Source organism: Lytechinus pictus, chromosome 5 (genome assembly GCF_037042905.1).
Source record: "Lytechinus pictus isolate F3 Inbred chromosome 5, Lp3.0, whole genome shotgun sequence".
Lineage (NCBI taxonomy): Eukaryota > Metazoa > Echinodermata > Echinoidea > Temnopleuroida > Toxopneustidae > Lytechinus > Lytechinus pictus.
This window is the reverse complement of record NC_087249.1, coordinates 46,671,876-46,688,805: the sequence shown is the minus strand read 5'-3', so window position 1 is coordinate 46,688,805 and position 16,930 is coordinate 46,671,876. Positions and strand designations below refer to the sequence as shown.

Sequence of the window (16,930 nt, the reverse complement as noted above, 5' to 3'; positions counted from 1 at the left end):
CTTTCTTTTTGTGTAGTGGTGTGACTTTAGCGATTTTCATTTCATCACGGAAGGTACAAGTTAAAATAGATAGGTTAATAATGTAAGTTAAAGGTATAAAGACGTTTTTTGCACCATCCTTTAAAAATCAAGCAGGAACCAAGTCAAGTCCGGTACTTTTTGATTTTTTCAACGTGGATAATTCATCAAATACAAACTTTTCTGTGACAGGAGAAAAATTAAAACAGCCTCTTTGTATACCTTTATTGTCGTATAGTTTTTTTTAATTAGGACTGTCGGCCCCAAACTCACTTCTGTCCGTAATGGGGAGCTCACAAGCTAATTTATCGGCCACTGTTGTGAAATAATTGTTAAATTCGTTGGCTATCTTTAGATTATCATGACATAATTCCCCTTTAATATTAATAACACTTTTCTGAATATTTTTTTTTTTTTTTTTTTTAAACCAAACTCTTTGAGATTCTTCCATTATTTCCTAAAATCATGTTTATTGTCTTCAATTTGATTTTGGAAAAATTCGTCTTTAGCTTTCCTCACTTTCCTTTGTACCACATTTCGCAATAGTTTAAATTTCCTTTCGAGTTCTAAATTACCAATATCCTTTTTCATTTTCCTGAAAGCTATATTTCGTTGTCTTATCAAACCAATAATTTCACTGTTCATCCATCTTTCTGTTCTTTGCTTAATTCTTACTTGTTTTAAAGGTGCACACTTATCAACTACTGAAATGAAAATACATGAAGTGTGACCAAGCAATATTTACTTCATTACATTCAAATATAACAGACCAATTGATTTGAGATAAAACGAAATTAAAATCATTTTCACAATAGTTGTTCATGCATCGAATGCTTATAGTTCTATGCTGCCCGAATACAGGCCTGATAAGTTTCCTTGAACAATGCGTTAAAAAGTGATCACTTAAGCCAATTTCAAAAACACCACTTTGACAAATATTTTCTTCTTTACTACAAATTACATGGTCTATTAATGAAGAAGTGGTAGGTGTAGTTCGGGTGGGTTTTGTTATGAGTGGGCTCAAACCATATAAATTCAAAATATTATTGTATCTTTTGGTCAGTGCTGATTGTTGTAATAGACAAATATTCATGTCCCCTAAAAGTATAACCTCATCATCTTTTGTTAATATGTCCAATATATCAGGGAGAGACTCAATAAAGTGATTGTCTCTCGGGGGTCTGTAGACTACACCTAAAGTAATAGGCTTTGTATGTGGTAATAGCATAGCTCCGTGGTAATAGAATGTCGATCCACAATGATTCAATACCATCAGGTGTAAGATCTTCTCTTAGATTAAATGCAATATCATTTTTAATATAAAGGCAGACCCCACCATCATGGTCGCCTGCACGATCTCGTCTTAATATAGAATAACCATCGATATAAATTTCTTCATCATTTATGGACGAATTTAACCATGTTTCAGTAATCATGGTTTTTGCAATTACTGAAATTCTACTTTCATAGAGAAGGACGCGTAGTTCAGGAATTTTATATAAAATGGATCTGATATTTAAATGAACGAAATGCAAACCTTTTGCTTTAAATATATATATCATTAAATGATTTGTATAAAACAGCCTTATCAATTCCAGTAGGTGTGTTAAATTCAGGGATATGAGGTGCATTAACTGTTGCAGAATAACGATTCAGCGGAAGGGGCAATTCCCTGATTGTTGACCAGGGGCTGCGGAAGCGGGGGGGGGGGGGGGGGGAGGGGCTTCAGCCCCCCACTTTTTTCCAAAACCGTGTACAAAAACGTAAAAATTACCATATGATTGTGATTTTTTGCATGCTCAGCCCCCCCCCCCCTTGAAAACCGTTCCGCGGCCCCTGTTGACATTGTTCAAATCAATGGCCCGTATTCTGAAGTCGGGTTTAACTTAAAATCAGGTTTAAAAATGTGGTTTAAGTATGGACAGCCAGTTGTTACATAAATCACTAAAGGTGAGATATCTTATTTCAGCTCATTTGGCTCTCAAATCATACATAATTGTCTAGGAAGTATATATAGATTATTGTCTTCACCATCAATGAATCAGGAAAGAGTACATGCAGTAAACATAAGAAACGTATACAACTTATAAAAAAAAAAGATACTTTTGGCTTCCCATACTTAAACCACAACTTTAAACCTGAGTCTAATTTAAACCTGACTTCAGAATACGGGCCAATATGTCGTTACGAATACACGAGACCAGTAATATTTCCTGTACCTTCCAAGATTTATTGGTCTGTGATGGCATTTAACTTCTTTAGGCCCCGCTTCAGGCACACAAAACTGATTTTCTTATTCCACCTCAGTGGCGTAGCTAGGATTTTTTTCCTGGGGGGGGGGGGGCACTGGGGGTCCTTGCTTTTTCAGGGGGGCACTATTTCTATCTGTGTGTATGTGTCACAAGGGCGGATCCGATTTTCGATTGGGCCCGTAATTATCGTCACCTTTATTTTCCCCGATCAGTCACTTCTTAGATAGCTTTATTCTTATAAAACAACATAAATATAAAATAATCTCATTTGCCCTATATAAAAGGTGCGAGCGCAAAGCGCGAGCAATATTTTTTAATTTCATATATTTTGTTGTCCTGAAAAATGTAACATTCTGGGCAATGTTTGTGATCGTGAACAAGATGATTGTAATTAGATAATTACTGCGAACGCCAAGCGCGAGTAGAAATGTTTAACATTTAATGTTCAAGCATGATCGAAAAGGGACCTGTTAAGAACTGTTTACAGTTTCCCACGAAGACGGTACATATTTCAATATTTGGAGCGCGAAGCGCGAGCTAGAAATTCTGGAAATTCCAACCTAAAAAATGGTCATTCTAAGAACTTTTTGTAATCATAAATGGGATAGGTATGTAACTAAACAATTGATGCGAGCGCGAAGCGCGAGCGGAAGAAAATTGAGATTTTAGACCTAAAAGTGGAACACTCTATCCATATTGTGTAAATCATGAATAGGATAATGGCTAATTGGGTATAATAAAGCGAGCGTGAAGCGCGAGCAGACAATTATTGATATTCTGGAACTGGATAATTTAAGCACATTTTAAATAAAGAAACATGCAGGTTATCTCAATAAACATGCGTGCGCATGTTTTAGAATTAGACCTATAATCTGGGCATTCTGAATACATTTTTTTTAATTATGAAGATCAATAATGCAAGCGCGAGCTGAAAACAAGTATTCCGATCTGAAAAAGGTCAATTTATACACTATTTCAAGCACTGTGTAGGAAAATTGTGAAGTTGATATGGATCACACTTAATGAATGATGCAAGCGCGAAACGCGAGCTGATATTTTTTGTTATTGTTATAACAAAGGATCAATCACCTGCCAAAAATGCTTTCTTTCTTTCTTTCTTTAATTTCTTTTAGGCTTTCTTTCTTCCTAATTCCTTCCTTCCTTCCTTCCTTACTTAATTCATTGGCTTCCTTTCTTTGGATTTTTTTTTTTTTTTTTTTTTTTCTTTCTTTCTTTCTTTCTTTCTTTCTTTCTTTCTTTCTTTCTTTCTTTCTTTCTTCCTTCCTCCTTCCTTACTTAATTCTTTGGTTTCCTTTCTTTCTTTCTTTTAGGCTTTCTTTCTTCCTAATTCCTTTCTTCCTTCCTTCCTTCTTCCTTACTTAATTCATTGGCTTCCTTTCTTTGGATTTTTCTTTCTTTCTTTCTTTCTTTCTTTCTTTCTTTCTTTCTTTCTTTCTTTCTTTCTTTCTTTCGTGAGGTAGTTGTGTTTTTTTCGAGCTCCGGTTTTTCTGGTTTTTCACTGATTTATATGACCATTTGGTCCTTGATTTTGTACCATTAAAATTGTGTTGGGTTATAGATTAATATAGACTCGATCCTCCTTCGTCAGGTTTACCAATTTTAGTGTTTTTTAAACACATTTTCTGTTATTTTTTGTAAGGTTTCTAGACTGGTTCGTACATGGCCAGTCAAGCAAACCAACGTAGTGTACAGGGCCAGCGTACCACAAGTGCAGCTGGCCCTTTGTTAAACAATGTAGGACATTTTAAAAATGTCACCCGTCACAATGGTGTAAGCTTTCAAGCTATTGAAAATGTAACGATACAATCTTATATCAATGTCTTTACTACAACGATACCCGCTAATGACGTAATATCTGCCTCTCGCATCTCTAATGGTCGCATAGCTGTGTACCTAAAATCCAAAGAAGCTGTTATCAATGCCGTACAACAAGGCCTTGAGTATGAGGGGGCCTTTCTTGAACTAACCCCCCTTGTACGGCCCACTACTCGAGTCATTTTATCTAATGCATACCCAGAACTACCGAATTCTGTCTTGACTGAAAATCTAGCACCTTTTTGCAAAGTTGTGTCCGACTGCAAACCAATACCTCTAGGATTTAAAGACAAGCGTCTAAACCATATTATGAGTTTTAGAAGGCACGTTCAAGTGTTAGTGAAACCTAACATGCACTTCCAGATAACATTAATTTCGTGTTTTCAGGTATGAACTATCGTGTATTTATTTCAACTGAGTCAGTTAGATGTTTTAACTGTGGTGAATTTGGTCATATTTCCCGCAATTGTAAGAAACCTCAAACAAGCACAAATACTAATAGTCAAAGACAAACGCTGCCCCAGTTTCAAATGACACGAGAGTGCGCCAGCGCGGATCCTCCCCGCCTCTCACTACGGTTTCGGACCCCATGCCACCATCACCTCCCCCCTTGGCGGCAACTACAATGCCCCCACCTGTACCCACCTCCTCTGATTTCCCTAGTTTACCACCTCGTGATCGTGGGCCCCTTTCAACCTCAGCCACCCCCTCGCGCATTAGGAAGCCTCAATCCTCCCCACTGCACATACCTCTGACATCACCTGCTCAACCGTCCAGCAATTCAACTACCACGCCCATAGTCGTGTCCTCCAAGTCCCCTCCCCCCAAATCTATTTCTGCGTGCCCTTCGCCTGTGTGGAAAACTCCCCCATCACCTGTCCGAACTTTCTCTGAAGTTGTTTCAAAACGTAAGCAACTAACACCCGAATCAAACGAAAACAATACTACTCTTACTACACTGAAGGCCCCCTCTCCTCTTCGGAAAGTGGCCAGGAAAGCTCCCTCCTCCCAAACCGAAACCGTAGACTCTCCAACCCTAACACAAGTCCTTGACTCCCAAACCCCCAATATCCCTCCTACCCCATCCTCCACAGTTGGAGATTCATCTACAGACACTGACTCCATGACTTGGGAAGATGCCCAAACGGATGAAGATATCCCGAAGGAAGATGCACTCCCATTGACTCAAGGCCCCCTCTCCCAAGGCCAAATTGTGAAATTTCTATCAAACGTGAAAGGGCGGAAAAAGCCTGCCCACATTGCACGGAAATATACATCAAATATTCCAGGGCTAGTTAAACAATTAAAGCCCCTGAAAAACAGCCCCCTAGTAAAACGTAACATGCAGCAGAGGATATACAAATTGATCAGCACTCTGGAGAGCTAATTCCTTTTTACCTTCTCTCCATTCATTACGTACGCTCAAGTTGCTATAGCCATAATGGCACTGTCAATGCTGACCCTCAACACCGGAGGATGCTCCTCCCAAACTCAAAACGCCTCCTTCCGAGTTTATGTTGAGCAAATTGCATGCAACCCGCTCGTTGTATTTTTACAGGAAACTTACCACCTTAAAGATAGCAATCCTTGCTGGAGCAACTGGTCCCATAAACCTTTTTGCTCACCCGGCATTACTCGAGGGTCAGGAGTGACAACTTTGGTCAATAATTCTCAAGTCGATATTTTATCTACTTTTATTGTTTTTGATGGCTATATATTGTATAACAAGCTCTCCCATAATAACTGTATTTATCATGTATACAACACACTCATTCCTCAATCTGATGAAATGGCAATTAAAGCTATTAATGCCCTTAATTGTCATATCTCCACCTGTTGCGAAGATAATATTGTGATTGTGGGTGATTTTAATTGCACTGAAAATCCTGCCATTGATCGTTTGTGCACGCTCACAGAACGCAGACCTAAACTTGTTACGGCTTTGCAAAATGTTCTGAATAAATCTTCTCTTTGCGATGCATGGCGTTTTCTAAATCCAAATGAAAAGAAATTTACCTGGCAACGGCACAATCCAGCCAGTGCACATGGCTTTTCAAAGTCTAGATTAGATCGATTTTATGTACCATCGTGTCTAGTTTCTTCTATTCATACGTGTGAAATTATACCTTGTTCCTTATCTGACCACTCTGCAGTTTCTCTTACTTTGAAATTCCCAATACGGGCTAAAGGAAAAAGTGCATATTGGATTTTCAATAACACCCTTTTGGAAGACGAAAGTTACATTGATATTATTCGTCTTTTTTGGTCAGATTGGCAAAAAGAAAGAAATGACTTCCCGAATCTTGCATCTTGGTGGGATTTCGGAAAGGTTCATATAAAATCAATTACTCAAATGTATAGTAAAAAATAGTACAAAGGAAAAGGCAAGCTCTCATAGAAATTAACAAGGAGATTGATAAACTTCAGAGCGCAAAAGAATCTAGCCCACAAGATAAATATACTCTCGACGAGCATAGAAATGCATTAAACTCGTTACTGAAAAATGAAGCACGCGGAGCTCTTGTGAGGTCTCGCTTTAAATACACAAATGAAACAGACTCATGCTCCAATTTTTTCTTCAACTTAGAAAAAACGAATTCCTTATCAAAAAGTATATCCCGCATTCGGCTCGCTTCGGGACGTATTTCGGAGAACCCTTCTGAGATAAAAAATCATGTTCGGGATTTTTATGAATCTCTTTACACTCGAAAGCCAACTGACAAAAGCGCCATCAATAGTTTACTTGTAAATATCAAAACGCTTGATCCGTCCTTATCAAAGGACCTTGAGAATCCAATATCTGTAGAAGAACTTGATAATGCTGTCAAGCAGCTAGGTAAAAATAAGTCTCCTGGTATCGATGGACTTACCTCTGAATTTTATCATGTCTTTTGGCCCATGCTCAAAGATGATTTTCTCGAAGTTCTTACCTCCTCTCTTGAATCTGGATTTTTACCATACTCCTTTAGGAGGGCGGTCATTACTTTACTCCCCAAAAAAGGAGACCTCGCTGATATTTCAAATTGGCGTCCCGTCTCCCTCCTCAACACAGACTATAAAATTTTTGCTAGGCTGCTTGCCAGTAGGCTAAAATCATGCATTGATCATGTTATTGGAAGAGACCAAAGTTATTGTATCCCCGGTCGTTCTATTTATGACAACATTAATCTCATTAGAGATATTTTGTTCTATGCAAACACTGATAATATTTCTTTGGCTGCATTGAACTTGGACCAGAAAAAGGCATTTGATAATGTAGATCACGTTTATTTATTCAATGTTATGAAACGCATGGGCTTTGGAAGTCATTTTATATCCTATATACGAATTTTGTATGAAGGGGCTGAAAGCCTCATTAAAGTGTGTGGATCCCTGACGGCTCCTTTCCCCTTTGAGAAAGGAATACGACAGGGATGCCCTCTATCAGGGTTGCTATATACTCTCGCCATTGAGCCTCTCCTGAACTCACTAAGAGAGAACGTGTCAAATCATGCATTAAATATCCCTGCTATTAACAAACCTTGTGTAGTATCTGCATATGCAGACGATGTATCGATATTTGTCACAGCCGATGCTGGCTTTGAATTAGTTGAACAAACTTACAATATGTTTAGTCTGGCCTCTGCTGCATGTTTAAATACAAAAAAATCACAAGGCCTTTGGGTCGGCCGTTGGAAAGGGCGGAATGATAAACCCCTCAACTTTTCTTGGAATAGTGAAGGTCTCCCCTTTTTAGGAGTTCATTTAGGGAACACGTTTAATTATTCTAAACAAAACTGGATTAAATGTAAAGAAAGACTTAATAAGACTTTCATTTCGTGGTCTCGTTTATCGAACTCACTCTCATTTAAAGGCAAGGTATTGATTGCAAACCAGCTCGCTGCATCAAAAATATTTCATGTTCTTGCAGTTCTTTCTCCTCCTGAAAATGTATTAAACGAACTTCAGAATTTAATTGTGAATTTTATCTGGTCAAATAAGCGGCACTGGTTAAAGAAAGAAGTGTTGTATGAAAAACCTGACGAAGGAGGGCTGGGGCTAGCTTGTCTCCAAGCTCGTGTTCTAACTTACAGATTTTCGATTATTCAACGGTTTCTTTCCTTAAATTCTCATCCAGTAAACGACTTTATGGCTCATTTTCTGAGACAGTATTGTAAATTAGGATTTGATTACCAATTGTTCTTTACAAGAATTGATCCTAAGTTTTACACAAGTCTTCCAGTTTACTATAGTGAAGTTCTGCGAGCTTGGTTGACATCTGGAGCTCGAATTGTGACACAATCCCTCTCTTTCAGCCATGCAATTAACATGCCCTTAAATAGTTTTCATATTATTGATGCAATTGATGTTGATAATTTTTTTCCGACGCGCCTGATGGCATGCGGAGTGAAACTAGTTCGCCATTTGATAAACCACTCAACTGGTCTTTGGATTGAGAGTAGCTGTCTCCAAAAGAACTTTCCAAGAGGACTTCGACAACCATCATCGCGTCTCATCGAACGTGAAACATTACTCATTCGAACTGCACTCTCTAAAGTTTTCCCTACATATTTTAATGACTCAGGCTGTCAACACAAATACTCTGATCTATTGTCTGCTCCAGTTACTCTGATCAACTTCACTCTGGCTTCTTCCGAAAATGGACTTATTGCTTCTTCTAAAGCTATCTACAGAATCTACAGGAAAGAACTAGATATTACGACAATCTTATCAAGCTCACATTGGCATGATACTGGATTTCTCGATCCATCTACAAAAGTGAACTGGCTATCTATCTATCAATTACCAACACCTAAAAAAGAGGCTGATATTCAATACAGACTCCTTCACAATATTTTACCGTCGCTCACTATACTCCATCATCTTAATACAGACATTTCTTCTTTTTGCGGATGGTGCGGAGAACTAGGAACCATTCAACATCTGTTCATCGAATGTAAAGGAATCCAACCTTCTCTCAATCTTCTTCATAGACTGTTGAACAATCTCCTCCCCTCTCTCAAACTTAATTTTGACCTATACTGGGCACTCATTCCGCATGCCAGAGGGCGTGACAGAAAGGTTATCCGCCTTGCTAATTTTCTTATTATTAGTTTAAAAAGTACCATTTATTTTATGTACCGTACCTCAAATTTCACCGATCCACTTATTATTTGGTTACATCGTCTCAAAAACAGAATACTCTATGAATTTACTTATTACAAATTATGTTCTAATATTGATGCCTTTTTACGTAAATGGTGTATGAATAGATTACTTTTTACAATTAACGAGGGCAGCATTGCATGGCTCATTTAACATTTGGTTTTATAACTCTGTGCTTGTAATCAACCTGATCTCATTTGAATGTTTATGTCAAACTATTCTTTTATTATATACCTGACTTTTGTGATTATAATTTGTAAATAAAGTTTTCATTTGAAAAGTCAAAAAAAAAAAGAAAAAAAAAAGTCTTTCTTTCTTTCTTTCTTTCTTTCTTTCTTTCTTTCTTTCTTTCTTTCTTTCTTTCTTTCTTCCTTTCTTTCTTTCTTTCTTTCTTTCTTCCTTTATTTCTTTCTTCCTTCCTTCTTTCCTTCCTTCCTTCCTCCTTCCTTACTTAATTCTTTGGTTTCCTTTCTTTATTTCTTTCTTTCTTTCTATCTATCTTCCTCCCTTTCTTTCTTTTAGGCTTTCTTTCTTCCTAATTCCTTCCTTCCTTCCTTCCTTCTTCCTTCCTTCAGTTCTTCCTTCGCTTTAGCTAATTTATTTTGCAAATCCAATGTCACTATATAAAGGGGAATTCATCTTTGGTAAAAGAACGATTGGTGCCAAATGAGGAGAACAACGACAGAATAGTAAAAAGTTTTAAAGAAATCAGACACGGGGTGAGAAAATTATAACTGTTTGAAAAAAAAGTCAAGACCAATAATATTCTAAAAGCAACAACGATCCTTCTCAAATGTTACATAAGCAACAAAGATAATGATTTATTTACAAGTTGATCAAACATCATTATGAAAAATGATAATATAATCATTAATTACACAAAATTTGAGATATTGGCGACCTTGTAAAATCAATGTAAGAAAGAGTCTTTTAAAGAAAAAAAAAACGTTTTGTTTAAGTCAAGAATACCTAATCGATTGTGGATTTCTAACATTATCCGATTATGATTTAGGTCTCTAGTCGAAACCACCGCAAAGCTTTGATTCAAGTAACATGATTCTAATTTCACTCATGAATTAGTAAATAATAAAAATAACCATATCGAAAACTTGTATGCAGTGTACCGGACATGTAAAAACATAGCAGACGACGTTTGCAGACCTCGCGATCATCGTATGACTAGTGGTGCGGAATGTTCCATTGCGGCTTTATGGGGGAAATAGCATTACAGAGGGATAAAATGTATACACAGATAATGTTTCAGCGTTGATTCGCAATATTTTGAGTCAATTTTCATGAATTATCGTTGTTTGAACATTTAAACATCATTATAAAATGAAAGAAATAAGCAAAACTTAATTTTCAGACTTGGCTATGCAGTGGTAAGCTAGGATGCACCCCTCGTATACATAATGGACCCGTCACGAGTGTAGGTTTGCTCTTCGGACATCACTATCACAAAGAAAATCTCCTCTGATTTGATGATAAAAGTGCCCTATTTCCTTATTAACCAATCTCCATGGTTCTTTCATGAGTATTTGCCTTACAAAGTGCCCTTTATTGTAATCTGGGCGGAAATTCATGATACCACCACCCACCGATGTGACGACGGATATAATCCACCCGGGTACTATAAAAATGTCCCCCTAACCCATTATCCCAATACATATTCCTGACTATGGATGGTTTTGAGTGATTTTGATGTAATAAAGTGCCATATTTCCCACCAATTGAATGTAAAAAAAATTATGGTCATCTGATAGAAGAAGTTGTTACCATTCATTTCAGGGGGGCGGAAATTCTATCTGAATCGACGCTTGTCCTTGATACACATTTGTTTGTGAAAAAAGGGTATAATGCAAGGGAATTCTGCGTGTTATAAGGGTGCGCGCGTGCAGCGAGGACCTTCTGTCCGCTAGTTTTCCATATGGGTACAACAAAATCTGACACTGTCGGAATTTCACCGATGGGGGGGGGGGGGGGGGGTGAGTTGGCCATAGTTTCTACCCTTTCATCGAACCGTATTCAGTCAATATAGAACAGGAACATTCTGATTATATAAAGTGGATAAGACGGAATATTTTCACCGGCTGTCTGTTATAGTAATAACAGAGGTATCGAGATAACGCTATGCATGGCTAGCGGAAACGGAAAGTTGATTAAAAATTATATGCATATCAGTGAAATATTTGCGTTTGATGAAACTATGGATATGCTTTTGTTGTTTCAAATGACCATTTTGGTTTCCCCAAGTCTTTTCCATGATTTCATTACTAGGGCCTATATCAAAGGACAGATTTAGAAAAAAAGACAAATAGAGACATTTCTGTGAATTCGATTTTTTCTTTTACATTATTTCAGAAACTTTCCATATTTTTTTAAACCCTCCTCCAAATGGCTTTAAATCATATACGTAAACTATGCATCATGTGGGTTGAATTAAATGATAGAAACGAGTCTCTAAGTTTGACGATGATGTGTCATTAACCCCCCCCCCAAAAAAAAAAAAAATGTGGTTAAAACCAGGTGCCGCGGAAAGGTTGTGGTCACTTTTACGGGTTTTTTTACACGGTTTTGGAAAAAGTTAGGGGGGCTGAGCAAAAAATCACAGTGATATGGTCATATTTACGGTTTTTTTTACACGGATTTGGAAGGGGGTGAAGCCCCCAGGCCCCCCCCCCCCGCTTCCGCTTCCGCGGCCCCTGAAAACATCTATAGGCCTACTTATTTTGACGCCTTTGTTTAAATGTTTTGAGAAGTATCAAACCATAACATGCCCACACATTTTTTCTTCATTTTCTGGGTCATATAAACTGCATTTTCGGTAACTTACAGCTCATACTAAAATGTATTGCTTTCCACAATATCATCTCTCTCTCGGGGGGGGGGGGGGTATAATATCTTACTTGCAATGTCACCCTGTATATAGGATGTTTACCTTTTGTCTATATTGTCTGTTTGTTTTGTAACACTTAGCGAGAAAATAGTATTTTGATAATCATCAAGACAGAATTCGTTCAAGGTGTTGTTTTAATACAGCCACAAGATAATCCATTTTAATCCAACTATCGGAAATACAAAATACCGCTTTAATAAGAAAAAAAGAAATGATGTTTCTATTCATATACCAGCAACGAACAAACCTCGTAATGGTAGATAAACTTGTACACGAATATAATACTAATAGGCATCAGACAAAATAGTGCATTTGTGCAAAGTGATCACAAAATACAATGATTAGAGTATTATCAATATTAAAGAAGAAAATGCTTCAGCACAAAATCTGATTAAAAAAAAACAATCATTATTGTTCGACAAACATGGAAATGAAAAAAAGCTCTACGATTATAACATAAGTGATAACCATAAGGGGGGGGGGTATTATAGCGGCCAAGTAGATAGCAGGACCCCGTTTCATAAAGACTTCTTATAATCAGCCAATCAAATTCAAAGATTACAGTAGCTTTAAACTATTATTGCAAATTTGTTATCATAACAAGTTATATGAAACAGGACCAATGAGTCAGAGGAGGTGCTAAAGATTCACTACCCTCTGATAGTGAAAAACGAGAAAACACGAAGAGAAAGGATAAAATATTTGGGAATAAAAGAGAAGGAAGAATAGTTGCAAATAGTTGATGTGTAACTTTATATCATCCTCATTGAATCGAGAGAATAAATATCTTTAAGTCGGCTCCCTCTTTCAAAGTCGTCGTCGTCGTCGTGATAATAATAATAATAATAATATAGAGTATTTCTAAAGCGCCAAATCCACATTGATTGTATGTGCTCAAGGCGCATAAGAAAAATAAGAAAAAATACATGGAGCAGGAAGAGACAATGATAAAAAAAAAACGCAGTCATGACAATGAGAGGAAACTACTGAAAGGCAATTTTAAACAAATTGAGTTTTTAGAGCACTTTTGAAACAATCGATGTTTTGAATACTACGTATGGAATATGACAACTAGTAATTGTAGTATTAGTAGAAGTAGTAGTGGTAATAGTAGTATAAGTAGAAGCAGCAGTAGTAGTAGTAGTACTAGTACTAGAAGTGGCAATAGTAGTAGAAGTAGAAGCAGCAGCAGCAGTAGTATGGTAGAGGTAGTAGTAGCAGCAGCAGGAATAACAGTAAACATAGGTCCTACTATATAGAAGTAGTGGTGGTGGTAGGAGTAAGCATAATAGCATCATAGTATAGTAGAGTTAGTAGAAGTAAAATGTAGTAGTAGTAGAAGTAATAGTATATTAGAATTAGTATTAGTATTATTGTTCTTCTTATCATTATTATCATTACCACACATTGTTCATTGCGATCACTACTCAAATGGACTTTAACATAATATCAATGTACTACGAATTAAATAAGTATTGAAGAATCACAATAATTTCTAAACACTACTTCGAGAATTATTTGACAACCATTGCTTGATAACGATGATAACAGTTATGGTATGGTTTTGATTATGTCTTGAAGATGCAACTTTCTTCTGCGTTCGTAGTTACTATAACTTTATTAGTTGACAAAAACGACGTAATAAGTATATATTTATAGACGAGCACTGATGAATCGCATACAAATAATCATATCTGACAGATATTATAGAGAAATAGAGAAAACCAAGAAATTAGATATCAAACAGTTAAATGATAATACTAATTACATTTGCCCAGGGTAGCCACTACAGTTGGGAAACTGCCCTGAATAACACAATATGTTAATGTTACCCTTCTCGAATCTATTATTTGGTATGACTCGGCTGGGGATCGAACCCATGTCCTCTTCCTTCATGAGGCCGGCGCTCTACCACTGAGCAACCACCGAGCCAGACGTACAGTAACAAAATAAACATGTTATAGATCCCAGTCTCTTCCAAAACATATTGGAAGCGTTCATCGTACGCCTTTGGAAACTGTGCTCACCGAAAGATCTCTGGATAATTTCGATTTGAGTCCGAAAGCCTCTTTGAAAGCGTTGAAATATCTTTTACAAAAGACCGTATAGATGATAGGATTAGAGAGAGAGTTGATGTACGTGAGCGTTCGTGCGATGTAGATATAGACCGTCAGTGTTTTCCCTGGGATGACGATGCCGCCGGTGATGAGGATGTTGATCATGACGAACAAGGAGATGAATTCGAAGGGCGAGAGGAATACGAAGAAGAGAACGCTGTTGACGACGAGCATGCGGACGGTCTGGCTGTGGATCTTCGCGTCCCGTTCGCTTCGGGATCCATCGCCTTTTGTTTTCCCCAGAGAGTTGCTTAAACCCCTCAGGGTCTTGTGGTGCAGGATGAAGTTGACGATGAGGGTGATGAAGAATGGGATGGTCTGCGCGCCGCTGGTGTAGCTGTCAGCGACGAGCGAGAAAGGATTGCAATGGCTCGTCATCGTCGGCCAGTTCATGTACGGCTCGACGTCTGGCCACTCGTAGCAGACGTGCTCGTATTTGGCGTAACTTGGGAGAAAGGTGCCAGAGACGAGGAACGCAGCCACCCAGGAGACGATGCAGACATTTCTGGTGAATGTCCAGCGCTTTGACCCCTGAGCCTGGTGAAGCTTCAGTGGGTTGCACACCGCGTTGTACCTCTCGACGCTCACCGCGGTGATGAAGCACATCGAGGCATTGTAGGCTGCGCTGAGGAAGAGAAAGATCACCATGCACCCTTCGAGACCGAGCCCGGAATCGTCGTACGAAATCGGCGACGTCAAGATCTTGACGACCTTGTGGACGACGGCGAAGATGATGAACATCATATCCGCGCAGGCGAGGTTGACGAGGTACACGTTGGTGATCGTCTGCATGCTCTTGATGCGAAACACTACGAAGATGAAAGCGCAGTTGTCGAGGACGCCGATGATCATGACGATGGGCAGGAATATGGTGTTGAAACCCCATTCTGCAGAAGAATAGGAATAGCCGTGGGCGCCCTCCTCGGACACATTCCTGATCATACTGATATCAATGGACTCGCAGTAGCCAAGCTCGTCTCCCTGATCATCGCTTATAATTCCGGGAAAATCGGTCATTTTCAAATTTTTGAATGAAGTCAGTTTTGCGAAGAACAAAATGTATTTAGGCCAATCCCTGATGACACAATTGACTCGAAAATGTTCGTGAGGATGGGCAGCTAGACGATAATCGAGTGTTCCAAATAATGTCGCTGTTGAAGAGATTTTCCCTCCAAGCCTATTAAGAACTCATTAAACGAAGTCAGGCAGGCATCTTGCATTCTTCTCATGCATCAATATCATACAAATACATTTGAAAATTTCATTTTGATTTTCCTCTATACGCATCTAAGAAATGTCATCGATCGAGAGAACAAATGAAATTATCTAGTCGACTGCAAGCATAATTTAAGTGAAGCTGTCAAATTCATCACTTTGGAGCGCTTCAAAAGCCTTCAATCCATGTAAAGCAATCAAAGAATAGATGATCTCCAGTCAAACTTGATGGGTAAATAGGGACTGCATCATAATCAGAGAGATTTCAGGAATCATCGGTGCTGTTGGAAAAAAAAAGAAAATTGTAATTAAGTCGATTCCATTTCAAATCAATTCATTTCCCTCTTAACATTGTGATTTGTAAAATTACCACATAAAATCATAACGAAACTTTAATACTGACAACAAACAACAACAACAAAACAATATATCAATTCAAATTTAATTCTATATTAAAGTTCGTACCTTTTCATTTCGAACAGATAAAATACGATATAATAGCTTTCGATAATATTACTTAGATATAATAGTTAATGGTAACGATAATGATTGTTAAGAATAATAATTAGGATGATTACGATATTAATAATATTAAGTACAATAATGACAATAATGATTATGATAATAATGATGTTATTACTACTACTAACATTGAACAATGATTTGAATTAATTAAAAATAAGTTTACGTAAGTAGGTATTAAACGAACGAGATCAACTCACCATTTTTTGATCCAGTAAAATTGAAGTGATGCAATCAAGCGACAACGCTTCATCTTAAATACCCATGGAACATACCCCGCCCAATCGAATGTCACGTCAAACAGTTCCTTAGTTTGAACGCGGAAGATGAGCTTTTATAAGATGGTTTCTTTCCGCCCATCTTCGAAGAATAGATACCGATGCTCAAGAATATATATTGATACGCTTTCTCCACGACGGTCGATAAAACAGCGTTTTGAAAAGACAAAAATCAATGCTCATCCGACGTCAAGTCTATAATTCCGTCAGTGTAGCGTGAAATATTTTTATTGCGATTATTTTCTTTGCGGTCATCTGGCATCGCTTTCTGCTTTCCCATGCACACACTTAATTTATATTCAATTCCTAATCCTTATATTCATTGTATTGCGGGCGTTATTTATAATTACAAGTGCATTGGCAATTAAGCCTTTCGCTGCGAGTATTAATGCGGTAATTATTTGTGTCGGGGTATTTCCACATGAACAAGATCATCTCACTTCAGACATGTCAAATATTAATTAAATACTTTCTAACGATTAAGCAGTATTATTATTTGTTTAATTAGAATGATATTTCTTTTAATAGTTATGGAACTTCTATTTCGTCTTCAATGTTTTTTTTTCCATGGAATAATATTTAGCGAATGATAATCAAAAGATTTGCACTAATAATAGATCCAACATCAATCTCCCCTAGTGTTAACTCTTA

At 37.6% G+C, this 16,930-nt stretch overlaps 1 protein-coding gene across 1 annotated transcript; it reads right to left on the bottom strand.

The window, feature by feature from the left end:
- Positions 1-12,267: 12,267 nt before the first annotated feature.
- LOC135154146 (thyrotropin-releasing hormone receptor-like) lies at positions 12,268-16,281 on the bottom strand. The gene is made up of 2 exons (XM_064099428.1): positions 16,202-16,281; positions 12,268-15,760 (listed from the first exon to the last, which is right to left on the bottom strand). The coding sequence occupies exon 2, from the start codon at positions 15,279-15,281 to the stop codon at positions 14,145-14,147; it is 1,137 nt and encodes a 378-aa protein (XP_063955498.1). The 5' UTR covers positions 15,282-15,760; positions 16,202-16,281; the 3' UTR covers positions 12,268-14,144.
- Between the last annotated feature and the right edge of the window lie 649 nt (positions 16,282-16,930).